Consider the following 26,489-nt stretch of genomic DNA (forward strand, 5'->3'; position numbering starts at 1 on the left):
AGATGAAAATTACACTCAAAGACTCAAGCCCAGGAACCCAGGTCTTGGAAGATTAATATAAAGATATAAAAGTGTAATTATACTTGTAAAAAAAAATCACTAAACTACTGCATCCTTTTTAAACCTGGGCAAACGCAAGTCTGTCGCTGGTGGACTTGGACGGTCTGGAAGCGGTTTCCCAGCCCTTTGAACAACAGGTCCTCACCCACGCCCCCTTCCCAGCCCAGGCTCCTGAACGGAGCGCTGTGTCTTTAAGGGGGACGCGCGGAGGTTTCCGCACAGGACAACATGTCTGCGAGGAGCCCAGAGGGGCTATGCCATCCCGGACTCCCAGCCCACCGCCCGCTTCAGAGGTGATGGGGTGAGTGAGTGTGGGCGCGCGCCCGCGGGGAGACTGCGGACTCCCGGGGCGGGGGAGCGGCGGGGTCCGCGGGAGGCTCCCCCGGGCCGGGCCGGATGGAGGGGTGAGCTGGGGACCAGCCCCGGGCCCCGGGGGAGCCGCTCCCCGCCGACGCTCAGACACCGGGTGCGCCAGGTGCCGACCTGCCCTCGGCGGTGGTCGGTCGTCCTTTACGTATAAGATGCGTTTGGACCCGGGATTCTGCGTAAAGGCCTCGTGCAGTTTCTTTGTGCACCTCATTTTGCTCCTTCTCTACCATCTCTCGTCAAAAAAAAAGTTATTTAGGAATATCGAAAATATTGTGCTCTCCCCCTTATTAAAGTTGCCTTATTGTAGTCAGGACAAGTGGTTGGGGCCCTTTCTCTAACTGAGACTTTCTTCCCACTTTGGCGAGAAACTGAATGCAAGCTAGATACTCAAACAAAGACCCTGTCCCTACCGTGCTCAAACAAAGGGATTTTCTGAACCTTTCGGAACAGACAGGAGCAGTTTGCTCTAATCACTTACGCTAACCTAATGCTCGAAGTTTACCCTGCAAGTTATTTTTCCCTCCTTAAAAGAAAAAAAAATAAGTACCTGCCACCATGAGAACTTCTAATTAGCCAAGACTACAACGATAATGGTTTTTAAGAGAAACTTGTAGAAATTAGCTTGATAAATTGACATAACTAGGGTAATCCTTTGGTGGACTTTTCATTAATGTAATTATTCATATACTTTTTTTGGACTAAAAATAGCTTGAGGCAACTGATAATGAAAAAGTATACAATAAAGTATGCAAAAGTCAAGAGCCAAAACCGGGTAATTAAAATCTTACATCCCTCTAATTCATTTAAATTATGCATTTTACAAGATTAAAATGGATCAGCACCCTTCTTTTTAGGAACAAATGTATTAAATAAAGTAATGTAGGCCTGAAATAAAGGTCCACTTTAGGGAAGATTTTCATTTAAAAAACGCATTAATAATGTTGCTCAGCCTTTTAGCTAATGGTAGAGGTATCTCAGATTTGGGTTTATGACATTTAGAGGCTATCTCTATATACCAGTTAATTAGTTGTGGGTCCAGTACAGTTTTTATACTCCATGTGTAACATTTTTCTAAACTTTTTCACTCAATTCCCTAACCAAGGTATCCATCCTTTACAGTTTGGAAGCATTTTTAATTTATTTAAGCCTTCAGCCTGCTGACTAAAGACTAATTTTTCTAATTGTCTGGATATGTTTATAAATAGATTAATACATGGTAGTAAATTAATATTTCAACAGAGATGGACAGCTAATGGATGAATTGTGGTTTCCTTGATACATCAGTTGTCACAGGTAATTATTTGTATTAATTATTATATTCTGCTTTGATTAAAGTTACTGGTGGATAAAAATGCTTTGTGTTTTCACACAAGTCTGTGTGGCTTTCACATTAGAGTGAATTTCTCACCTAAGATCCAGCCAGGCTCAACCTGCACATACTTGTTTAAAACTCTGCTGGATTAATCCACCTAAAGTGATTAACCCTGGATGGACAAACAGAGCTTTAATCCATCTGTTATTTCCTTTTGAGAACATTGCCTGGTTCTTTGGCGTTTAGCTTGCCTGATATTTTGTATGTGTAAAGCTTAAGTATGAAATAATAAAATTAACTTCCGTGGGTGGCTTATGGGGTGATTCTCAATGTTATCGTCATTCATGGTGTGTTTACACCATTATTTACACAAATTATTCATCCAGGTTCCAATCTCTTCCCTTATTCTCTATATTGGTATTCTGGGAGATCATACTGAGAAATCTAGGTTTTAATCTCATAAATTATTAAAAGAATACAACTTCTTCAGAGACCATCAAATGCAGAGGAAATTAACGCAAATGTCTTATCTTCCACCAGCTTAGACATCACCCCTTCCAATTAATAGATAATAGAATGAAAACTCATCAAAGGAGAATTCAGAAGCATCATACCATCAACACTACTTTTTCCTTTTCCATGAAATAACTAAAGTCTACTCTCTTTTTTCCAGTTTTTTTTTTCTGCCTGAAATTGGATTCAAAATTTTCCACTGTTAATTTCATGCTAGCAGAGCTTTTATTTAGCTTGAAGAAATTTTATTTAAAATATGAGCTTGGAAGCCAGATTATACAACTAAAGAACTGCAGCCTTATTTTTTAGATTCAGCTCTATGGTGATGTCTTTTAGTGACCATTGTACCCTGAGCAAGGTAGGGAAAGGATGCTTAAGCAGGGGTGTCTGCATGAACGTTTGTGCTAGGGTCCCGAACCCACCCCTACCCAGTCCTCATGAGTGAACACTGCTCTGACCTTTATCATGGGCGTTAGCATGTTGAAGCATCTCTCCTCACCAGATGGCAGGCTTCTGGAGGGCAGGGACTATGTGGTTCTCCTCTTGGTATCCTGGGTGGCAAGCACATGCCTGGCCCTGAGCAGGTACACAAGAAGAGTTTGAATGAAGGAGTGGATGGAGTGAATGGACCTAAGTCAAATAATCACATTCACTGGCATATTTCTGATAGTTTAAAAATTGTTTAAGGAAAATGAAGAGAACTTTTAAATTTTCATTTTCTTCTTTTTAACCTAACCATATCAGTTAATGGATATTTGGTTTAAGGGGTAATCAGTAAGGAAGAAATGCATATCACAGGACTCCAGCGAACTAGGCCTTCCTATATTATCTTCTACCTTGCTATATTATCTTCTACTTTTCTATATTATCTTCTACCTTCATATTTTGCAGGAAGATCAACTGAGGAACTGAAAGTAAATTTGGTTGATGATGGGGAAGTGGATCTATGATTTTTTATTTACCTTATGTATTAAAAAAAAATCCTCAGAATTCTTACTTAAACTACCTCCTCTATTGTATACAAAATGTTAAAAAGAAAAACAGCACTGCCTTTTAGCCACTAAGATCTTCAGGTGAACATGTGTGAGCAGTAAATACTGGGAGCTTCCTTTTGTTCATATTTTGAAATGATATAGCACTGGAGATTGGAGAAAGAAATGGCAACCCACTCCAGTGTTCTTGCCTGGAGAACCCCAGGGACGGGGGAGCCTGGTGGGCTGCCGTCTATGGGGTCGCACAGAGTCGGACTCGACTGAAGTGACTTAGCAGCAGCAGCAGCAGCACTGGCGAGTCCAGTAGTGACATCACTTGCATTATCTGATTTCAGCTGCCTGTTTATTAGGGGCACCTAATCTTACCATTTCCCCTGACAGATGCGGAGATGGAGGACTCGGGTGAGCTGGGGCTAAGAAGCATAAGATCAGGCTCATTTTGTTTAATGCAGTGTCCCCTGAGTGCCTGCCCTCTGCCAGGGAGACGAGTGATGTGGGGTACCCTCCCACGGCACCTCCCCCCATTCTCTGGATATAGAATCTCCTTTTGCCCAGGCAGGGGACAGCAAACTACCCGCTCGAAGCTAGCTCACACACTGGGACCCCTCAGGGCCAGATTGCAGCACAGTATACCCCATGAGACTGTCCCTTCCAGCCTGCAGAGTTAAGGCTACCTAGGCCTGCCTGCCTCACACGCTTGAGGATTGTTTTATACAATTATTATTTATACATGAATATAAATATAGACTCTGCCATATACATAACTCTGCCTAAACGTAGACACATGACCACCTGCACGCTTCCTTAGCGTCCTTGTCTTTACTTCTTCCCCTTCTCCTTTCACATCAGCTGCTACCCCCTCAACCCATAGTGTGTCTCCCTATTTTTCTTCATATATATAAAAAATCTGTATACCCTATACAGTTCTACTTGTTATTTAATACAAGATCATATTATACACATTTTTCTGCATCTTGCTTTTCTCCCAAAACATTATTCCAGAAATCTCTCTGGCAGAGCTCCAATCCAGTCTTTTTAATGGTGGCATAATATTCCCCAGGGTGACTACACATTGTTTACTGAGCCATTCCCCTGCCGATAGGGATTCATTTGTTTTCAGTCTTCAGCCATTCTAAACAACCCTATGACAAACATCCTAATACATGTTACTTTACATATTGGTCCTTTTTAGTTATACAGAATAGATGCCCAGGAGTTGGATCCCTGATTATATCTATTTTTAATTAATAGAAATTGCAGATTGCTTTTCCTAAAAGCCTTCCCATCTCCACTAGGAATGCACAAGTACACTCTCTTCTCAGCCTCCCTTCCAGCTTCGGCTGACAGACCTCTTAATTTGTGTTAGTGTAAGGGATTTAACAACAGACTTAATATAAGTGATGTTGCGCATCTTTTCACAAATTTCCTGGCCATCTGATTTTGCTCTTGAGTCACTCAGCTACTCACATCTCTGGCCCATTTTTCAACTGGCTTGTTTGTCTGTTTCTTCCCAGTTTGTAAGAGCTCTTTGTGTATTACGGTTGTGGCTGAAGATTCTAAGACTTCTCTTCCAAGCCCAGATGATAGGAGCTTCTCTCACTCTGCACTGTAGGGATGGTTGAAATGAGCTCAGGGCTTGCATGGCAGAGCTAGGAAGGCTCTCCTAGGAATGGTTGATGGCCACAGTTACTGCTGGTCACTCTTTAGAGACTGAGTGTTAAAAGAAGACCCTTTTGAGAGAGAAAGTAGCTGTTGTCGGAGGACTGAGAAGGTGAGGCAGTTCTGAACCATGCTGCCTTCCACTGGTTAAGACCTCCGAGAGCGAAGGCCTGCAGAAGCAGAGGAAGTCCCTCTGCCGCCCCCAGAGGGGCAGCACTGTGCTGGCCGACACTTGTGGTTTTGCTTGTCCCTGGCTCAGATGAGCACTCCGCTAAATCCAAAGGATTAAATAATCAAAATCAGTGCTTCTGACCCCTGTTTCCACTTTATATCTTAGAACAGATGGCACTCCTGTATGTGGCACTCCTCTGGGCACCCCAGATTTTGAAGAAACCCAGACACATCTTATAGGGAGATAAAGCAGGACAGTAATTGGTCACCTCCAGCACTTGTAGGGGCACATCAGTAATAATAGCTCTCAGACTTTGGCACAGGTAGGAGAATCTGAAGCTTATATACCATTTTCAACCCCTATCTCAAGAAAGCATGCAATCTCAAGAATGCAAAACAATAGTCTTGATACTATACAAAAACTTTAAACCTCTTGGTCTATAAATATAGGGACTCATGGTGAAAGTCACTCAGTCGTGTCTGACTCTTTGTGACCTCACGGACTGTATAGTCCATGGAATTCTCCAGGCCAGAACACTGGAGTGGGTGGCCTTTCCCTTCTCCAGGGGATCTTCCCAACCCAGGGATCAAACCCAGGTCTCCTGCATTGCAGGCAGATTCTTTACCAGCTGAGCCACCAGGGACTCATAGTACTACTATTTTCTATTATCTTCACTTTTGTGTATTTCTAGTAGTAAAAAAAAAAGTGGTGTACTCTGGAAAGATAAGATTCTAATTTAGAAGAAATGGAATTCTAAAAAAAAGGAATGTAGAAAAAAACTTCAGGTAAAGTTAGATTACAAAAAAAAAAAAATGTCTAAAACTAAAATCTGGCTTTGTTTACTAAACATAATGTTTACTAACATAAAAAAAAAAGTTATTCTTGAAGGGGGTCTGTAACTCCCCTCATCCCACTGCTCTAGCTTTGGGGGTTTAGTGGTTTAGTAAATCTCTTGAGGGAAATTTAGCCTTTAATTTCTTAAGACTTTTTATACTAATTGTCATATTCAAATCAATGCCTATTATATCAGAAGATATATAAATAGATAAATAGGTATATTTAAGGTATAAATAGGTATATTAAATAGATATATAAATAGGTAAATATAAATATATAAATAGGCCTATATATATAAATAGGCCTCTTGTTAAAAGAGTCCTGGTACTTACCTTTTTTGATGATTCTGATAAATTTTTTTTTTTTTAAGTCAAGAGATAATGTTAAATATCCTGCCTAATCTCCAAGGAATTACTTGGTGGGGAAAAAAAACAAATGAGACTTAGAAAACTATACTGCATCTGTAACGAGCAACTGAATTAAAAGCTTCACTAAATACTATTATTAAAGCAACTCGTGGTGCCACAGAGTTGATTGGTGGGGGTGCGGGCCTGGGTGTGGTCAGGGGATCTCCATGGTGCTGGTCTCTGCAGTGCACAGCGCTCTGTATGCTAGCTGTGCATGCCAGGGACTGCTGAGCACCCAGCTGACCTCCATACCTCCAGTCTATGCGGGCCCCAGCTCCCTCCAGGGCTTTCATTTGTTTGTTTCTGCTGTGAGGAAATTCAAGGATGAATGAGCTGGGACAACTGAGGCAGGAAGCCGAGCAGCTGTGGAATCAGATCCAGAGATCAAGCCTTTGGAGTGGAAGCACTGACTCCAAGACCCTAGACTACCAGAGAACTAACCCTAGAGAGTATCAAATAGTGAGAACTCACACAAAGGAAACCACTTGAATACAAGACCCAGTATCACCCAATCACCAGTAGCACCCTGTGCAGGACGCCTCATCTAAACAACAAACAAAACAAAAATACAAACCAGATCACCAGCAGACAGGATTACCACCTCACTCAGCCTTTGTTTTCAGAGGAAAAACAAACAAACAAAAACTCAGCACAAATCTCACCCTATAGGAAGCTTACACAACCACTGGATCAACCTTAGGAGGGCAGAAACTGAAAGGAAGAAAGAATTCAACTTGAAGCCTGAGAAAAGGAGACCTCAAACGTACTAAGTTAAAAAAAAAAAAAAATGAAAAGGCAGAGAAATACTACATAAATGAAGGAACAAACTAGAAACACAGAAGTCCAAATAAATGAAGAGGAAATAGGCAAACTACCTGAAAAAGAATTCAGAATAATGATAGTAAAGATGATCAAAAACCTTGAAAACAAAATGGAGAAAATGCAAGAATTAATTAACAAACACCTAGAAGAATTAGGAGAAGGCAATGGCACCCCACTCCAGTACTCTTGCCTGGAAAATCCCATGGACAGAGGAGCCTGGTAGGCTGCAGTCCATGAGGTCGCTAAGAGTCAGACACGACTGAGCTATTTCACTTTGACTTTTCACATTCATGCACTGGAGAAGGAAATGGCAACCCACTCCAGTATTCTCGCCTGGAAAATCCCAGGGATGGGGGAGCCTGTTGGGCTGCCGTTTATGGGGTCGCACAGAGTCGGACACAACTGAAGCAACTTAACAGCAGCAGCAGAAGAAGACTTAAAGAATAAACACGCAGAGACAAACAACACAATTAATGAAGTTAAAAATACTCTAGAAGGAATCAACAGAAGAATATCTGAAGCAGAAGAACAAATCAGTGAACTGGAAGATAAAATGGTGGAAATAGCTTCTGAAGAGCAGAATAAAGTCAAAAGAAGGAAATACAATCAATCAAATCCAAGAGGCACAAAGAGTCCCATATAGGATAAACCCAAGGAGAAACATGCCAAGACACATATTAATGAAACTAATAAAGACTAAACACAAAGAAAGAATATTAAAAGCATCAAGGGAGAAGTAACAAGTAACATACAAGGGAAACCCTATATGCTTAATAGTTGATCTTTCAGCAGAAATTGTGCAGGCCAGAAGGGAATGGAAGGATATATTTAAAGTACTGAAAGGGGAAAATCTACAATTAAGATTACTGTACCTGGCAAAGATCTCATTCAAAATTGATTGAGAACCACAAACCAGCTTTACAACAAATGCTAAATGGACTTATATAGTCAAGAAATACAAGAGAAGAAAAAAGATCTACAAAATCAGTTCAGTTGCTCAGTTGTGTCCGACTTTGCGGCCCCATGAACTGCAGCACGCCAGGCCTCCCTGTCCATCACCAATTCCTGGAGCCCACCCAAACCCATGTCCATCAAGTCAGTGATACCATCCAGCCATCTCATCCTCTCCATATCAACCTTCTCCTCCAGCCCTCAATCTTTCCCAGCATCATGGTCTTTTCAAATGAGTCAGCTCTTCACATCAGGTGACCAAAAGTATTGGAGTTTCAGTTTCAACATCAGTCCTTCCAATGAGCACACAGGACTGATCTCCTTTAGGATGGACTGGTTGGATCTCCTTGCAGTCCAAGAGACTCTCAAGAGTCTTCTCCAACACCACAGTTCAAAAGCATCAATTCTTCAGCACTCAGCTTTCTTTATAGTCCAACTCTCACATCCATTCATGACTACTGGAAAAACCATAGCCTTGACTAGACGGACCTTTGTTGGCAAAGTAATGTCTCTGCTTTTGAATATGCTGTCTAGGTTGGTCATAACTTTCCTTCCAAGGAGTAAGTATCTTTTAATTTCATGGCTGCAGTCACCATCTGCAGTGATTTTGGAGCCCAGAAAAATAAAGTCAGCCACTGTTTCCCCATCTATTTGCCATGAAGTGATGGGACCAGATGCCATGATCTTCGTTTCCTGAATGTTGAGCTTTAGCCAACTTTTTCACTCTCCTCTTTCACTTTCATCAAGAGGCTTTTTAGTTCCTCTTTACTTTCTGCCATAAGGGTGGTGTCATCTGCATATCTGAGGTTATTGATATTTCTCCTGGCAATCTCGATTCCAGCTTGTGCTTCTTCCAGCCCAGCGTTTCTCATGATGTACTGTGCATATAAGTTAAATAAGCAGGGTGACAATATACAGCCTTGACGTACTTCTTTTCCTATTTGGAACCAGTCTGTTGTTTCATGTCCAGTTCTAACTGTTGCTTCCTGACCTGCATACAGGTTTCTCAAGAGGCGGGTCAGGTGGTCTGGTATTCCCATCTCTTTCAGAATTTTCCACAGTTTATCATGATCCACACAGTCAAAGGCTTTGGCATAGTCAATAAAGCAGAAATAGTTTTTCTGGAACTCTCTTGCTTTCTCGATGATCCAGTGGATGTTGGCAATTTGATCTTTGGTTCCTTTGCCTTTTGTAAAACCAGCTTGAACATCTGGAAGTTCATGGTTCATGTATTGCTGAAGCCTGGCTTGGAGAATTTTAAGCATTACTTTACTAGTGTGTGGTGGAGTCGCTCAGTCGTGTCTGACTCTTTGCAACCCCATGGACTGTAGCATACCAGGCTTTTCCATCCATGGGATTTTCCAGGCAAGAGTATCGGAGTGGCCATTTCCTTCTCCATACTAGCGTGTGAGATGAGTGCAATTGTGCGGTAGTTTGAGCATTCTTTGGCATTGCTTTTCTTTGGGATTGGAATGAAAAAACTGACCTTTTCCAGTCCTGTGGCCACTGCTGAGTTTTCCAAAGTTGCTGGCATGTTGAGTGCAGCACTTTCACAGCATCATCTTTCAGGATTTGGAATAGCTCAACTGGAATTCCATCATCTCCACTAGCTTTGTTCATAGTGATGCTTCCTAAGGCCTGCTTGACCTCACATTTCAGGATGTCTGGCTCTAGGTGAGTGATCACACCATCATGATTATCTTGGTCATAAAGATCTTTTTTGTACAGTTCTTCTGTGTATTCTTGCCACCTCTTCTTAATATCTTCTGCTTCTGTTAGGTCCCTACCATTTCTGTCCTTTATTGAGCCCATCTTTGCATGAAACGTTCCCTTGGTATCTCTAATTTTCTTGAAGAGATCTCTAGTCTTTCCCATTCTGTTGGTTTCCTCTATTTCTTTGCATTGATTGCTGAGGAAGGCTTTCTTATCTCTCCTTGCTATTCTTTGGAACTCTGCATTCAAATGAGTATATCTTTCCTTTTTTCCATTGCTTTTTGCTTCCCTTCTTTTCACAGCTCTTTGTAAGGCTTCCTCAGACAGCCATTTTGCTTTTTTGCATTTCTTTTTCGTAGGGATGGTCTTGATTCCTGTCTCCTGTACAATGTCACAAACCTCCAGCCATAGTTCATCAGGCACTCTATCAGATCTAGTCCCTTAAATTGACTTCTCACTTCCACTGTATAGTCCTAAGGGATTTGATTTAGGTCATACCTGAATGGTTTAGTGGTTTTCTCCACTTTCTTCAATTTCAGTCTGAATTTGGCACTAAGGAGTTCATGATCCAAGCCACAGTCTACAAAATCAACCCCAAACAATTAAGAAAATGGCAATAGGAACATATATATCAATAATTACTTTAATTTTAAATGGATTTAATGCTCCAACCAAAAGACACAGAGTGGCTGAATGCATATAAAAACAAGACCCATATATATGCTGTGTACAAGAAACCCACTTCAGACCTCAAGATACATACAGACTGAAAGTGAGAAGATGGAAAAATATATTCCATGCAAATAGGAAGAAAAAGAAAGCTGGAGTAATAGTAGGAACTTTAACACCCCACTCACACCAATGGACAGATCATCAAAACAGAAAAATAATAAGCAAACACAAGTCTTGAATGATACATTAATGAGATGGATCTCATTGATGTCTTTAGGACATCCCATCCAAATGCAGAAGAATACACCTTCTTCTCAAGTGCACATGGAACATTCTCCAGGATAGACCACATCTTGCTTCACAAACCAAGCCTCAGTAAATTTAAGAAAATTGAAATTGTATCAAGCATCTTCTCTGATCACAATGCAGACTAGATATAAATTACAAGAAAATAAATGTAAGAAACACAAACACAAGGAGATTAAACAACACATTTCTAAACAAGCAACAGGTTACTGAAGAAATCAAAAGGGAAATCAGAAAATTTCTAGAAACAAATGACAATGAAAACACAACAACCCAAAACCTATGGGATGCAGCAAAAGCAGTTCTAAGAGGGAAGTTTATAGCAATACAATCCTACCTCAAGAAACAAGAAAAGTATCGAATAGACAATGTAACTTTACACCTAAAACAATGGGAAAAAGAACAACAACAACAACAAGAACAAAAAAAAAAACACTCCAAAATTAGTAGAAGGAAAGAAATCATAAAGATCTGAGCAGAAATAAATGAAAAAGAAATGAAAGAAACAATAGTAAAAATTAATAAAACTAAAATCTGGTTCTTTGAGAATATAAACAAAATTGACAAGCCTTTAGCCAGACTCATCAAGAAAAAAAGAAGAATGAAACCAACAAAATTAGAAATGAAAAAAGAGAGGTTACAACAGACAGTGCAGAAATACAAAGGATTATAAGAGACTATTATTAACAATTATATGGCAATAAAATGGATAACCTGGAAGAAACTGACTGATTCTTAGAAAAGTTCAATCTTCTAAGACTGAATGAGGAAGAAATAGAAATTATGAACAACCCAATTACAAGCACTGAAATTGAAGCTGTGATCAAAAATCTCCCAAAAAACAGAAGCCCAGGACCAGATGGCTTCACAGGAGAAGTTTTAGAAACCATCCTTCTAAAACTCTTTCAAAAAATTGCAGAGGAAGGAACACTTCCAAATTCATTCTATGAGGCCACTATCACCCTGATACCAAAACCAGACAAAGACAACACCAAAAAAGGAAACTACATGCCAATATCACTGATGAACATAGATGCAAAAATTCTCAACAAAATTTTAGCAAACAGAATTCAGCAACACATCAAAAAGCTCATACACCATGATCAAGTTGGGTTTATTCCAGGATGCAAGGATTCTTCAATATATGCAAATCAATCAATGGGATATACCATATTAACAAATTGAAAGATAAAAACCATATGATAATCTCAATAGATGCAGAAAAAGCCTTTGACAAAATTCAGCACCTATTTATGATTAAAATTCTTCAAAAAATGGGCATAAAAGGAACCTACCTCAACACAGTAAAGGCCATATATGATAAGCCTACAGCAAACATTATTCTCAATGGTGAAAAATTGAAAGCATTCCCCCTAAGATCAGGAACAAGACAAGGGTGTCCACTTTGACCACTATTATTCAACATAGTTCTGGAAGTCCTAGCTATAGCAATCAGAGAAGAAAAAGAAATAAAAGGAATCCAGATCAGAAAAGAAGAAATAAAGCTCTCACTGTTTGCAGATGACATGATACTGTACCTAGAAAACCCTAAAGATAGTATCAGAAAATTACTAGAGCTAATCAGTGAATTTAGCAAAGTTGCAGGATACAAAATCAATACAAAGAAATGACTTGCATTTCTATATACTAACAATGAAAAATCAGAAAGAGAAATTAAGGAATCAATCCCATTCACCATTGCAACAAAAAAAATTAAATATCGAGGAGTAAACTTACCTAAAGAGACAAAAGAACTGTACACAGAAAATTATAAGACACTAATGAAAGAAATCAAAGATGACATAAACAGATGGAGAGATATTCTATGTTCCTGGGTAGGAAGAATCAATATTGTGAAAATGACTATACTACCAAGTGTAATCTACAGATTCAACGTGATCCCTATCAAATTACCAGTGGCATTTTTCACAGAACTGGAACAAAAAATTTCACAATTCATATGGAAACACAAAAGACCCTGAATAGCCAAAGCAGTCTTGAGAAAGAAGAATGGAGCTGGAGGAATCAACCTTCCTGGCTTCAGATTATACTACAAAGCTACAGTCATCCAGACAGTAGGGTACTGGCACAAAAACAGAAATATAGACCAATGGAACAAGATAGAAAGCCCAGAAGTAAACCCATGTACCTATGGGTACCTTATCTTTTACAAAGGAGGCAAGAATGTACAATGGGGAAAAGAGAGCCTCTTCAATAAATGGTGCTGGGAAAACTGGACAGCTACATCTAAAAGAATGATACTAGAACACTTCCTAACACTATATACAAAGATAAACTCAAAATGGATTAAAGGCCTAAATGTAAGACCAGAAACTATAAAACTCTTAGGGAAAACAGGCAGAACACTTGATGACATAAATCAAAGCAAGATCCTCTATGACCCACCTCCTAGAGTAAAGGAAATAAAAATAAACAAGTGAGACCTGATTAAACTTAAAAGCTTTTGCACAGCAAAGGAAACTATAAGCAAGGTGGAAAGACAACCCTCAGAATGGGAGAAAATAATAGCAAGCGAAACAACTGACAAAGGATTAATTTCCAAAATATACAAGCAGCTCATACAACTCAATGCCAAGAAAACAAACAACCCAATCAAAAAGTGGGAAAAAGACCTAAACAGACATTTCTCCAAAGAAGACATAGAGATGGCTAACAAACACATGAAAAGATGCTCAAAATCACTCATTATTGCTGCTGCTGCTGCTGCTGCTAAATCGCATCAGTTTTGTCAGACTCTGTGCGCCCCCATAGACGGCAGCCCACCAGGCTACGCCATCCCTGGGATTCTCCAGGCAAGAACACTGGAGTGGGTTGCCATTTCCTTCTCCAGTGCATGAAAGTGAAAAGTGAAAGTGAAGTCGCTCAGTCGTGTCCAACTCTTAGCGACCCCATGGACTGCAGCCTACCAGGCTCCTCCATCCATGGGATTTGCCGGGCAAGAGTACTGGAGTGGGGTGCCATTGCCTTCTCTGCACTCATTATTAGAGAAATGCAAATCAAAACCACAATGAGATATCACCTCACACCAGTCAGAATGACCATCATCAAAAAATCTACAAACAATAAATGCTAGTGAGGGTGTGGAGAAAAGGGATCGCTCTTGCACTGTTGATGGGAATGTAAATTGATACATCTTCACTATGGAAGATGGTATGGAGATTCCTTAAAAAACTAGGAATAAAACCACCATCAGATCAGCTCAGATCAGTCGCTCAATGGTGTCCGACTCTTTGCGACCCCATGAATCCCAGCACGCCAGGCCTCCCTGTCCATCACCAACTTCCGGAGTTCACTCAGACTCACGTCCATTGAGTCAGTGATGCCATCCAGCCATCTCATCCTCTGTCGTCCCCTTCTCCTCCTGCCCCCAATCCCTCCCAGCATCAGAGTCTTTTCCAGTGAGTCAACTCTTCACATGAGGTGGCCAAAGTACTGGAGTTTCAGCTTTAGCATCATTCCTTCCAAAAAAATCCCAGGGCTGATCTCCTTCAGAATGGACTGGTTGGATCTCCTTGCAGTCCAAGGGACTCTCAAGAGTCTTCTCCAACACCACAGTTCAAAAGCATCAATTCTTCGGTGCTCAGCCTTCTTCACAGTCCAACTCTCACATCCATACATGACCACAGGAAAAACCATAGTCTTTACTAGACGGACCTTTGTTGGCAAAGTAATGTCTCTGCTTTTGAATATGCTATCTAGGTTGGTCATAACTTTCCTTCCAAGGAGTAAGCGTCTTTTAATTTCATGGCTGCAGTCACCATCTGCAGTGATTTTGGAGCCCATGACCCAGCAATCCCATTCCTAGGCATATAGCCTAAGGAAACCAAAATTGAAAAAGACACATGTATCCCATTGCTCATTGCAGCACTATTTACAATAGCTAGAACATGGAAGCAACCTAGATGTCCATCTACATATGAATGGATAAAGAAGTTGTGGTACATATACACAATGGAATATTACTCAGCCACAAAAAGGAACGCCTTTGAGTCAATTCTGATGAGGCTGATGAACCTAGAACCTATTATACAGAGTGAAGTGACTCAGAAAGAGAAAGATAAATATTGTGTTCTAATGCACATTCACAGAATCTAGAAAAATGGTACAAATAATTTATTTACAGGGTAGCAATGGAGAAACAGACCTAGAGAACAGACTTATGGACATGGGGAGAGGGGAGGAGAGGGTGTGATGTACGGAAAGAGTAAACATGGAAACTTACATTACCATATGTAAAATAGATCACTAATAGGAATTTGCTGTATGGCTCAGGAAATTCAAACAGGGGCTCTGTATCAACCTAGAGGGGGGGATGGGGAGGGAGTTGGGAGGGAGGTTCAAAAGGAAGGGGAAATATGTATTCCTATCACTGATTCACGTAGAGGTTTGACCAGTGAGCCAGTGAAGTTGCTCAGTCTTGCCTGACTCTTTGTGATCCCATGGACTGTAGCCTACCAGGCTCATCCATTCCAGGCAAGAGTACTGGAGTGGGTTGCCATTTCCTTTTCCAGGGGATCTTCCCAACCCAGGGATCGAACCCAAGTCTCCCACATTGCAGGCAGATGCCTTACCATCTGAGCCAGCAGGGAAGCCCAGAAAACAACAAAATTCTGTAAAGCAATTATCCTTCAATAAAAAAATAAATTAAAAAAAATCAACTTGTCTTTTCTGTTCTTATTTTTGTGTCCAACTCTTTGCGACCCTGTGGGCTGTAGCCCTCCAGGCTCCTCTGTCCGTGGGATTCTCCAGCCAAGAATGCTGGAGTGGGCTGCCATTTCCGTCTCCAGGGCATCTTCCCGACCCAGGGATCGAACTCGGGTCTCCCACATTGCAGGCAGATACTTTATCCTCTGAGCCACCAGGGAATCCCCCAGTCATCCCTCGTTGCCTTTAATAAAAGATTCTGGAACTTCACCATCTCCACGGCTGCTAGTTCAAACCCTGACAGAAGGAGCACTGGCCATCTCACTGCCCAGTATTCTCCCAACTTGGCCTGAATTCTCCCCATGAAATAAGTTCTCAGGAGAGCTCCAAGTTGTTCTCCTTTTTTAAACTTCCAAAGCAGATTTGTTGAGAATCATACATTTGATCCTTTGTGAAGTTATTTTTTTAAAGAAGAAATGTCACCTTTTCTATCTCCTTCCTCATTTGATAGGTCATCACATTGGGAAATGCTTTCTTAATAGAAAAGACCTTGCAATGAGAGGCATTGTGTTGTGTTTGGACCCCTTTAACTACAACTGTTTGTTGGACAAAACAAACAACTATTATTTTTTTCTTGGAACCGACCAACGTTTTATCTTGCAAATATACAGAGAGGGCCATTTAGTTGGGATAAGCAGCACAGAGAACTAATTTTGTTTCATGACTGGAGCAACTATGAGAGGGTTGGGAAAATGAACACCAGAAGGTCATGGCACTAGCTAGTATTTCTAGTGTCTTTTAGGGCTGTTTAATTGAATGTCTTTTACTGGCTGCCTGTCCTCTGAATTTACTCCTAGCACAGCTGATGGTTCTTGAGATCTCAGAAGTCACGCCAGTGTTTCCACCTGAGAACTTGGGTCTGCTGAAAACTCTGAGGCAATGACCGAGACTGCCCACCGCCTCATTTGAAGGTAAAAGTTTAGAAAACTGCCTTGTATATTGCTGTTTTCTAAATGAGATGTGCATTTTAATGACTCAGGACAATTTTCTCATAAGCACATGGTTTTTAAAATCACAAAAAGATATTTTTATCTTGAAAAAAGTTTTCTCTGAAAGCTTTTTAAAAAGCTGCTCAGTCCTAGCACTTGAGGTCTAAGAAACAAAATTTTCATTCCTAAAACTCTTTTTCCCCACTCCTTCCTTCTGTAACACTGCAAGAAGAATTCAAAAGGGAGCCTTGCTTTTATTCAGAAAAGGTCAGTTTCTTTTAAAAAAAGCATAAAAGAGACTAGTTAAAACTAATATATATATAAAGCACTTTTAAAACTTATGGGAAGCTTGGCTTCCCAATTTTAGTCTCAGTACTTGTTAGGTAAGGATCCAGTGAATTTCAAAGACTCCTGATTATGGAAAGAAGTCCTAGGCATCTTGAACATTTTTTTTTTCTGAGTAATTAACATGCTGAAATAAACAAATGAACATACATACTGAGAAAGACTTATTTCTCAAGGGCCCTTGCTCCTTGGAAGAAAAGCTATGACCAACCTAGACAGCGTATTAAAAAGCAGAGACATACTTTGCCAAGAAAGGCCAGTCTAGTCAAAGCTATGGTTTTTCCAGTAGTCATGTATGGATGTGAGAGTTGGACTATAAAGAAAGCTGAGTGCCAAAGAATTGATGCTTTTGAACTGTGGTGTTGGAGAAGACTCTTGAGAGTCCCTTGGACTGCAAGGATATCCAACCATTCCATCCTAAAGGAGATCAGTCCCATGTGTTCATTGGAAGGGCTGATGTTGAAGCTGAAACTCCAATACTTTGACCACCTGATGCAAAAAACTGACTCACTGGAAAAGACCCTGATGCTGGGAAAGATTGAAGGCAGGAGGAGAAGGGGACGACAAAGGATGAGATGGTTGGATGGCATCACCAATTCAATGGACGTGAGTTTGAGTAAGCTCCAGGAGTTGGTGATGGACAGGGAGGCCTGGCGTGCTGCAGCCCATGGGGTCGCAAAGAGTTGGACACAACTGAGCAACTGAACCGAACTGATAAAGAAATGCAAGTGACTATCCAAACTACAGGATTTTATCAATAGTGAGAACGAGGCATGGTTTCTTCACAGGTTAAATCTAGTCCTAGAAGCTGTGTGTTGGAGCGGTTGTCCAGTTGCACATGTAATTTTGCGGTCGTTAACTTTAGCCCTGTCTCCCTCGGTGCAGGCGCTGCCTAAAGAATGAGGAGCGAAGAGCCGGCAGTGACCATGGAAGAGACCGGCGGGCCGGACGCGGCTGCGGGCCGCCTGGGGGCGCCGTACTCCGAGGCTTGGGGGTACTTCCACCTGGCTCCCGCGCGCCCTGGCCACGCGGCGGGCCCCTGGGCCACCTGCCGGCTGTGCGGGGAGCAAGTGGGCCGCGGCCCGGGCTGGCACGCGAGCACCCCGGCGCTCTGGAAGCACCTGAGGAGCGCGCACCGGCGGGAGCTGGCGGAGAGCGCCGCCCGCCGCTCGCCACCCGCCGCCCCTGGCCCCGTCGCGGCCGCCGAGGGCGACTGGGCGCGCCTCCTCGAGCAGATGGGCGCGCTGGCCGTGCGGGGCAGCCTGCGCGAGCGGGAGCTGGCGCGGCGCGAGGCGGCGGTGCAGCAGGGCGAGCGCGCCCTGGAGCGCAGGCGGCGGGCGCTCCAGGAGGAGGAGCGCGCAGCGGCCCAGGCGCGCCGGGAGCTGCAGGCAGAGAGGGAGGCGCTGCAGGCGCGGCAGCGAGAAGTGAGCCGGCGCGAGGGCGCCTTGGCCCCGGCCCCCTCGCTGCACGCTCCGCTCAAAGACGAGCCCGAGGGGGAACCCAGGGACGGCTGCGTCATCACGAAGGTTCTCCTGTAGGTTTTGGCCGCTCCCACCCACCCCCCCCAACTCCACCAGCGTGTGGCCCGCGGAGCGGCGTCTTCAGCTTCACCTGGGAGGGGGATCTCAGTCCCTTGACCCCTCTGCCGAATTGAAATCGCCAAATGCAGGGTCTTGAGAAGCAGAACCAGAACATGCTCGTGATCCTCTCCGGCGGCCTCCTCTGCTGGTGCCGTTTCGTGGGATCCGCGCAGGCGGGGGTTTTCCTCTGACCGCCTTTGGAAAAGAGTCCACTGGCCCCGTGAACCTAGAGCACTTGGAGCCATGGCCATTCTTCGGCTGGTAACTTTGAAAGGACCGAAACTTCCTTACACACCAAAGACTATCACACCATGTGCCCGCAACCCAGGGTAGAGTGTGCATTGAAACGAGGATCAGGCATTTTTACCCCCCAAAAGTTTTACTTCCTAACGAGTAAGTCTTTGATGAGTAGCCCTTGCCCAGGTTTAGTTTCCAGAACTGCTCATTACCCTAGCATTCCTAGTGCCTTAGGAAGGCAGTCCTGGAGAAGCCCTCCTTTTGCTCCCCTCCCCAGCTGGCCCCCCAGTACCAAGCGCCTTGTCTCACCTCCGCCGTCTTCCTTCCCCCGTTGCAGCCTGATGGCAGCTGTGGCAGGTTTCCCCACTTCACTGCCTCACACCTGCCACCTTACTTGCAAGACCTGACCTCAGCCCGCCCTCCTTGACAGGAAGGGAGCTTCCTCCCCCACGTCTCCTCAGCCCTCACACCTGGGCCAAGGGGAAGGCACCCTCCCATCTGAGGCCACCTCCTTCACCTTTTTTGGGTCTTTTGATGTTGCCATGCTAAGTCCTGTCCAACTCTTTTTCGACCCCATGGATTGTAGTCCCCAGGCTCCTTCCCAGGCAGTAATACGGAGTGGGTTGCCATTTTCTACTCCAGGGATCTTCCCCATTCAGGGATCAAACCTACGGCTCCTGCGTTGCAGGCGGATTCTTTACCACTGAGCCACCTGGGAAGCCCCATGGATGTCTTATAGAATGTCGGATACTCTGGATTTTTCTGATTGTTTCCTTAGGCCAAATTATGTACTCCTTCTTGGTTCATCTACCCGGAGAGCTCCAACAGTCACCTCCGTGCCAGAAACTCCTGACTACCTCCAGCCTTGTGTGCTCTTCCCAGGTCTGTCCTTCATGTTCAGTCCCCTGCAGCACATCTCCACCTCTACGTGCACATCTTGCCACTGGGGATGGAAGGGGTAAATGTATTCAACTCCACATCCCCACCCCTGACCCAATGGCTAAGAATTATTGGGCTCTTAAAATGTGTCAGGTGCCTTTATATGTATTTTCTCACTTTATTTCCATAGCAGCTCCCTGGGGAGGGGGGCATATTAATACTAATACTCTGCCCACTTTACAGCTAATGGAACTGAGAGAGGGCTAAAGTGGCTTGTACAAGATGACAGCTGGTAAGTAGCAGTGTCAGCAGTCCAATCCAGTCTCTACCTCCAGATGCCGTGTTCCCGGCTGCTGTACTGTTGCCCTTGTTACTCACTCATCCCAGCTGACACCTGTTTGCTTCCTAATTCCAGCTCCAGGTCGTACCATCAGTGACACTGACATGTACTGACCACTCACCATGCCAGAGCTGTGCAAAAATGCTGGACAATAACTGCCTACCGTGCAGTAACCCCATGATATAATTACTCCTACACCCACTTTGCAGAGGAGAGACAGGCTCAGAGGAACTAAGTAATGTCGAGGAAGAATGGGATTTGAGCACCAGTCCTGCTGAATCCTAGGCCCCTGATCTCTTGAGTCTATTTCTAGTGGCTCAGTTGGTAATGAAGAAGACCCAGGTTCGATCCCTGGGTCAGGAAGATCCCCTGGAGAAGGGCATGGCAACCCACTCCATTATTCTTGCCTGGAGAATTCCATGGGCAGAGGAATTCCATGAGCACCAGGAATTCCTGGTGGGTTACAGAACATGGTGTCGCAGAGTCCAATACAACTGAGTGACTGAGACTTTCACTTTTACATCTGTCTTCCTTCTGATGTCACCTGCCCAGCTCAGGACCCGGTTATCATTCAGCTGGGATTCACTTTTCCATCCTCGTCTTCTCACACTACCACCTACCTGACACTCAACTTAGCCAGAGGAATTGTTCTGACACTGATTATATCACATTTCCTGCTCAAGACGAGATCACCCATCCTCTGCAAGCTCTCTTTGTGGCCTGACAGTCAAGTCCCCTCCAGCCCTGTGCCAGTCTTATCTGTCCCCTCCTCCACACACGCTGTATGCTTCAGCCAAATTGGACTCCTTGTTCTGATGTGTCCTGGTCTTGGCACCTCTGTGCCTGTTTGCACTTCCACCTCTTAAAAAAAGCCCTTCAATCTGAGTATGAAAAATACCACTCATTTTCTAAGAATAAACTCAAATTCGACTCCTTCCATGCAGCTTTCCTGGATTCCTCATCATTCAGAAATGATTCTTTACTTCTCTGGACTCTCAGCATTTTGTGTCTCAAAGCCCTTAGGAAGGCCCTCTGGTGTGTACCCTTGGGAGCCGGGCTGGTGTTCATTCATCCGGCTCCCCCAGTGTCTTACCTGTGGCAGCTGCTCAATAAATATTTGAGGCGATAAACCCATTCAGTTTTCCCAATTAATACAATTATTCCTTTATCTTTAATTCTGAGTGGAATTCCTAACAGAAAAAAGAAGTAGCCTAAAAGGAAGCAGAAGTAAATTTTTAAAAGCTGTTTAGTCAGTGAACTTTTAATGTGTCCGTTTGGGGCTGTTTGGTTTGAATCTAATCACGAGGTATATCAATTATCAGGAACACTTTTCTTAAAATTATTATTTTTTTCATTACACAATTAATATAAATGCAATGCCCCAATCTAGGAAGAAAAACTGAAAGAAAAAATCTCCCAAAGTCCTGTCATCTTAGTCAGACTGCTATTAACATTTTATTTTATTCTTCTTGTCTCCTGCAGTTTTTGTATTACTCTAAAAATAATGTTATTTCTATTAAGAACTGAAATGTAACTTCTTCATGTGTGTTTATAATTGGGCTATACAATCTGAATTTGGACTTTTAGGAAAGAAAAAAAAATGTCACTCTTCAGTTTCACCAATTGTTCAAACCATTAATGTAAGCAAAGAATGAGTTTTAGAATCTTAACCACTCTTTCAAGAAAGGTGGCTAATGGGTGCACCAGTCATCTGTTCAGGGGATGGGGAAAGCAATTAGCCTGACAGATGACTTACTATTGGTTGTGGGTGTTAAAACACTTTTTACACTTCTGCATTGCTATAGCTTTTCCATATCGAGCATAAATTACTTTTATAATTAAAAATAAAAATTACTTCTTGCAAATGGAAAATCCTTACTATCAGCATTCAGCTTATTTAAGATACACAAGGCTTCCCACACAAGAACTGAGATAACCTGCAATTCCAGAAAAGCCTAGAAGGAAATGCAGTCCAACTCGATCATTTGACAGATGAGAAAAATAAGCCTGAGTGGCTCATCCACTTGGTGGCTACAATGCCTCACCTGACTCCATCCTCGTCAGACACTCTCGCCCTGGCCCTGGCCCTCTCTGGCCCTGAGGGCTTCTGCTGGCTCACCTGGCAGAGCACAAGGGCTACCAGGACCAGCTGCCTGAGCTGGCATCCTGTCGGGTAAGTGCTGGGATCTGAAAGTGCAGAGGTGGTTCCGGGGATAGCCTCGGTCTCTCTGGCCCAGTCTGCTCACATTAGCGTTGTCACTGCTAATGGGTGATGGGGATGTGCCCTTCTTATACTGGCAGAACTTCCCTGATTGATACAGTAAGGCTTGCTAATAGCAGCAGACAGTTGCTGCCTTTGAGGGCAAGGCACATGGCAAGGTGGAGGGCTGGAACTGGGATGCAGAATGCCCTGAATCCAACTCCTGAACTCCTGCCATGATGTCAAGTGATGGGCCACTTCTTTTAAGTTGAGATTCAGCAGAGGAGAGGGTGTGGGCAAATCAGGGTAATGACAACCAAGACCGAAAGAGCTAGAGCTCTATGCACCTAAGGTGTCGCCCTTGGAGGCTGGAGAAGGGAACGGCTTGCTTAGTTTGGGCTGAATTTCTACTTTAGAAAGCTGTCTATGTCTTAATGTCTCAGAAAGGATTCATAAAAACTAAGCTTTTGTTTTGCTACCATGGACTTACTGGGGAATTCTGTTTCTAAAAAGGTTTGATCTTCAGTCTGCTCCTTTGTCTGGAAAATGGATGATGTGATCATTAAGGTCCCCTTGGCTCTAATGTACTATGATAACATAAAGTTCAGTGAAACAGCAATCTCTGAGTGAATCGGTGGTTCTGTTTAGATTTTCCTGTTAATTGTAGATTTAGAAGAAAGTGTTTAGTCACATATATGTTTTTACTGTTAAAAATAACAATGGTGTATCACACTTCTTCTACAGAAGTGAGGCACTATGAGATTCACTACCCAGAACTGAAAATGTGTGTAAGCATGCTCTCCCATTCCCCAGTCTCGGTTCTCACAGCACCCTGCAAGCAGGGCAGGTATAATCATCCATGTGTTACTCTGAGGCCCCACACTTCAACAAGGTGAAACGGCCTACGAGAGACCACAGCTCCTAAGCCGCAGACTGGAAGCTGGACATCAATCCATGGGCCCCAGCCAGATGTGGAACCAAACAGCCGACCTCCTTCCGTGACTCTCTTCTGACCCACCTCTTCACCACTGCCTGACCTGTATCGTGGCCTGAGTATCTGCTGACACTGGTCCATGTGGGCTATTCCTGCCCATGAGCTCTGGTGCTGAGAGGAAGCGAGGCTGGCCATCATGAGTTTTGTATGGCTGCTGTAACAGATTCCACAAACTTGGTAGCTAAAAACAACACAAATGTATTAACTTACAGTTCTACAGGTCAGAAGTCTTAAAATGCCTCTCAAAGTGTTGGCAGGGCTGTGTTCTTTTCTAGAGGCTCCAGAAGAGAATCTTGTTTTGTGTGTGTGTGTGTGTTTTCTTTTTCTGGTTTCTGGAGGCTGCCCAAGTTCTGGCTTCTTCTTCAAGGCCAGCAGGGACCAGTCTTTCTCACAACCCATCAGTCTGCCCCCCTCGTCCACATTTTAAAGGGCTGTCTACTGAACTTAAGTTCAGTTGGTCAGCAACCTAATTCTACTGCAAACGGAGTCCCCCCTGCCAGGTAATACTGCGGTTCCAGGGGTTAGGGTATGGACGCGTGGGGAGGTGGGGAAGTGGCAGGCATTATCTACCTACCGTAGCACATTACACTGTCTGACCTGGGTCTGGATGGGGGTGATGTGAGAAAGGAACATGCCTGAGGAGCCCCTCCTCCTTGGGAATCAGCACTTTACTGGGGATCCTCATCTTTCCCTCTTGTGTCTTCCTCGGTCTCTCTGCCCAGTGCAGGGAGTCCTCATAGCCTTTTCTGAGAAAGATACCTAGAAAGTGGTATGAAGAATGCCTCCGGAGTTTATAAATTTGTACACTGACTAGAAAGGCTGGTGTGTGTGTGTGTGTGTGTGTGTGTGTGTGTGTGTGGAGTTGAGTCTTTAGTCAGATGTGAATTAAACTCTTAAGTTAAAAAAAAAGTGCTCAAATGTTATTAGTAAAAATGTTGAAACACAAAAAAATTAAAAATAAAATCTAAGCTTCCAACTACCTCTATTAGATGTCACCTTGGCAACCACTTCAATCTCTCTGAAATCCAGTTTCTTCATCAGTAAAATGGGGATAAGACATACCTTACAGAGTTGCTATTATGATTACTATTTAGGCAAATTCTGACGTATTTTAAACTCAGTAACAATGACTCCTTTTTTTCCTTTTTTCTCTTACTTATCTGAAAGACAGCTCTAAACCAATCCGAAGGACTTCAGAAAGAGCAAGTTCCTCCGGGATGACTCCCGAGAGGAGAGGAACATAAGCCACAAGGCTCTGCCAAATCATTCTCCCTCATGATGGGACTACTCTTCTATCAAAACATAAATATCACACCTGATTTGCCAAAGAAGCCAATCCAGTCAAGCTCAACTTGACTTGTGACTACCAAGTCGTCTGACTCATCTTACAAGTAAATCTATCAAAGCCAATCCATCTATGCACTTCTGCCTTCAAAGTTATCACCTTTGAAGATTATATAGTTATTCCACAAATGCTTCCAAGCTTAAAGCCCTTGAGGAGTTTCTGGTGTGTTCTAAAGTTACAAATATTCATCTTTCCAGGAAAAGTTGATTTTTGAAAAGAGCTGCCAGTTACTCAGAGCCCAGTCTGATGAATATAACCAGATTAACATTTCTGGTTAATAGGGTGTGATTATAATAAAGCAGCGATAATTCTGTGTGTGGTTCATAAATTGGCCTTGAAGGTGTTGTACATTAAGGTTAAGTAAAGGGAGCATAATCGTAGTGGTGATTAAAGCCCGTTTTAGTGGGTTTATGATGTGAATGAATTCAGATAGCACTGGGAGTCATTACATATTTAAACAGTATTAAATGTTTCTCTTTATGAAAATCTTAATTACGACATTCTCTGAAATCTGATTTCATAGTATTAAAATGAAGGCTTTAAGGAAAAGCATTAAATGCTAATGAGAGCTTTATTATTTCAGTATATATTCTCTTGGGCCTTTGGTCAAGGTAAGTAATGATCAGATGAATGAGTTGGCAACCTTCCTGGCCTCTGAAGTCTACTAGTAATTGGAAGCTAAGTAACACACTGTCACATGTTTAAATATATTTAATAATAGTCCACCAACTTTTCCCTGTCTTGCTTTCTGGGCAATGAAACACCATGGCATTCTAACACAGATAAGGAAAGCTGGCTTTCTGTCCGGAGAATTTCTGAAAGTCATCCTGACTCAGCGCACTCAAGACTCTGTTTGCGTCCATCACATTAGCTTCCCCAAGCTCCTCATCCTCCAGGGACTTTTGATTTAAAGGTTTTCCATCAACTCCAATTTCTAACAACTTGATAAATGGTTTTTGTTTTGTTTCTTTGGTACTTCAGTGCTCTGTTGTTGAGACTTAGGACCACAAAACCCAAATGTCTGATGAGGCAGAAGTACTAATATTTTCAGGTAGTCAGAGAGGATTCATAATCAAGTGAGGGGCTTGCAGCCTCTAAGGTTCTACTGTTGTCTACATATCCAAAACCCTTAAAAACATGACTGAAATATTTTGAAGGCAGAGTTTATAATATTCCCCTAAGAATGTCTGATTTAGGGACAAATCTGAAAGTACTGTTTATATTCCAGGTGGTGCAGTGGTAAAGAACCCGCCTGTCAATGCAGGAGACACAAGAGAGCAAGTTCCGTCCCTGGGTCAGGAAATCCCCTAGAGTAGGAAATGGTTACCCGCTCCTATTCTGTCAATGGCATGAGAACTGGACTCACCAGTTTAGCGTCCCATCCTGTTCCCACCTCTACATCTCTCTCATTCTCACACTCACACGCTTGTAGCTCCTAAGACAATGCCACTGGTTCTGTCAAACAGTTTGAAAACCAAGTTCAGATCAGTGTTGTTCTAACTGTAGGGCTCACCCCATTAATGGACTATAAAATCAATGCAGTGGTTGGAATCAGTAATTTGGAAAACAAAAAAGAAGTGCATTACATGAACTAATAGCTAAGTGAAAGTGACTCAGCCATGTCCAGCTCTTTGCGACCCCATGGACTATACAGTCCATGGAATTCTCTAGGCCAGAATACTGGAGTGGGTAGCCTTTCCCTTCTCCAGGGGATTTTCCCAACCCAGGGATTGAACCCAGGTCTCCTGCATTGCAGGCAGATTCTTTAATCAGCTGAGCCGCAAGGGAAGCCCAAGAATACTGAAGTGGGTAGCCTATCCCTTCTCCAGTGAATCCTCCCCACCCAGGAATCGAACCAGAGTCTCCTGCATTGTGCACGCAGATTCTTTACCAACCGAGCTATCAGGAAAGCCCTAGTATTGGTATCTATAAAACCTGTTATATATGCACATACAGACCCTCATGTAGTGAGCTGTGACATAAACTGTATTTCTTAACGCAGATCATGGTCAAAATGGCTTGAAAGCTTTTGCTTTACCTTCTCTTGTAGCCTCGATTTCTTCCATTTCCTCAGTCACATAAACCTCCATTGATACCAAACCACTTGTGGTTCCTCAAACCCAACCTGCT

The 26,489-nt window shown here is 43.0% G+C and overlaps 1 protein-coding gene, 1 long non-coding RNA gene and 1 other non-coding gene across 14 annotated transcripts in view; 2 read left to right on the plus strand and 1 right to left on the minus strand.

The window, feature by feature from the left end:
* Nucleotides 1-2,952, minus strand: part of LOC123328248 — a 32,340-nt gene extending 29,388 nt beyond the window's left edge. The window contains exon 1 of the long non-coding RNA XR_006543073.2: nucleotides 2,713-2,952. This is a non-coding gene — a long non-coding RNA (uncharacterized LOC123328248). The remainder of the gene's footprint in view (nucleotides 1-2,712) is intronic.
* On the plus strand, nucleotides 32-24,687 carry ZBED3 (zinc finger BED-type containing 3). 12 transcript variants are annotated; one of them, XR_006543070.2, is made up of 6 exons: nucleotides 35-361; nucleotides 1,669-1,722; nucleotides 16,308-16,421; nucleotides 17,670-19,559; nucleotides 19,724-19,772; nucleotides 19,896-24,687. XR_006543070.2 is itself a non-coding variant. In XM_025296377.3 (4 exons), exon 4 carries the CDS (start codon nucleotides 17,684-17,686, stop codon nucleotides 18,320-18,322), a length of 639 nt encoding a protein of 212 aa, XP_025152162.2. In that variant the 5' UTR covers nucleotides 32-361; nucleotides 1,669-1,722; nucleotides 16,313-16,421; nucleotides 17,670-17,683; the 3' UTR covers nucleotides 18,323-24,687. The 12 variants fall into 12 exon arrangements, 4 of the variants coding, with proteins under 4 accessions (XP_025152162.2, XP_025152161.2, XP_025152163.2 ...); XR_006543072.2 differs by having other exon boundaries at nucleotides 17,670-19,483; XR_006543071.2 differs by having other exon boundaries at nucleotides 17,670-18,757; nucleotides 19,380-19,483; nucleotides 19,724-24,687.
* Nucleotides 5,003-5,140, plus strand: LOC112577886. Its single transcript, XR_003102087.2, has one exon. It is a non-coding gene; the product is annotated as a small nucleolar RNA SNORA47 (small nucleolar RNA).
* Nucleotides 24,688-26,489: the final 1,802 nt, after the last annotated feature.

The sequence above is a fragment of the Bubalus bubalis genome, chromosome 11 (assembly GCF_019923935.1).
Source record: "Bubalus bubalis isolate 160015118507 breed Murrah chromosome 11, NDDB_SH_1, whole genome shotgun sequence".
NCBI lineage: Eukaryota > Metazoa > Chordata > Mammalia > Artiodactyla > Bovidae > Bubalus > Bubalus bubalis.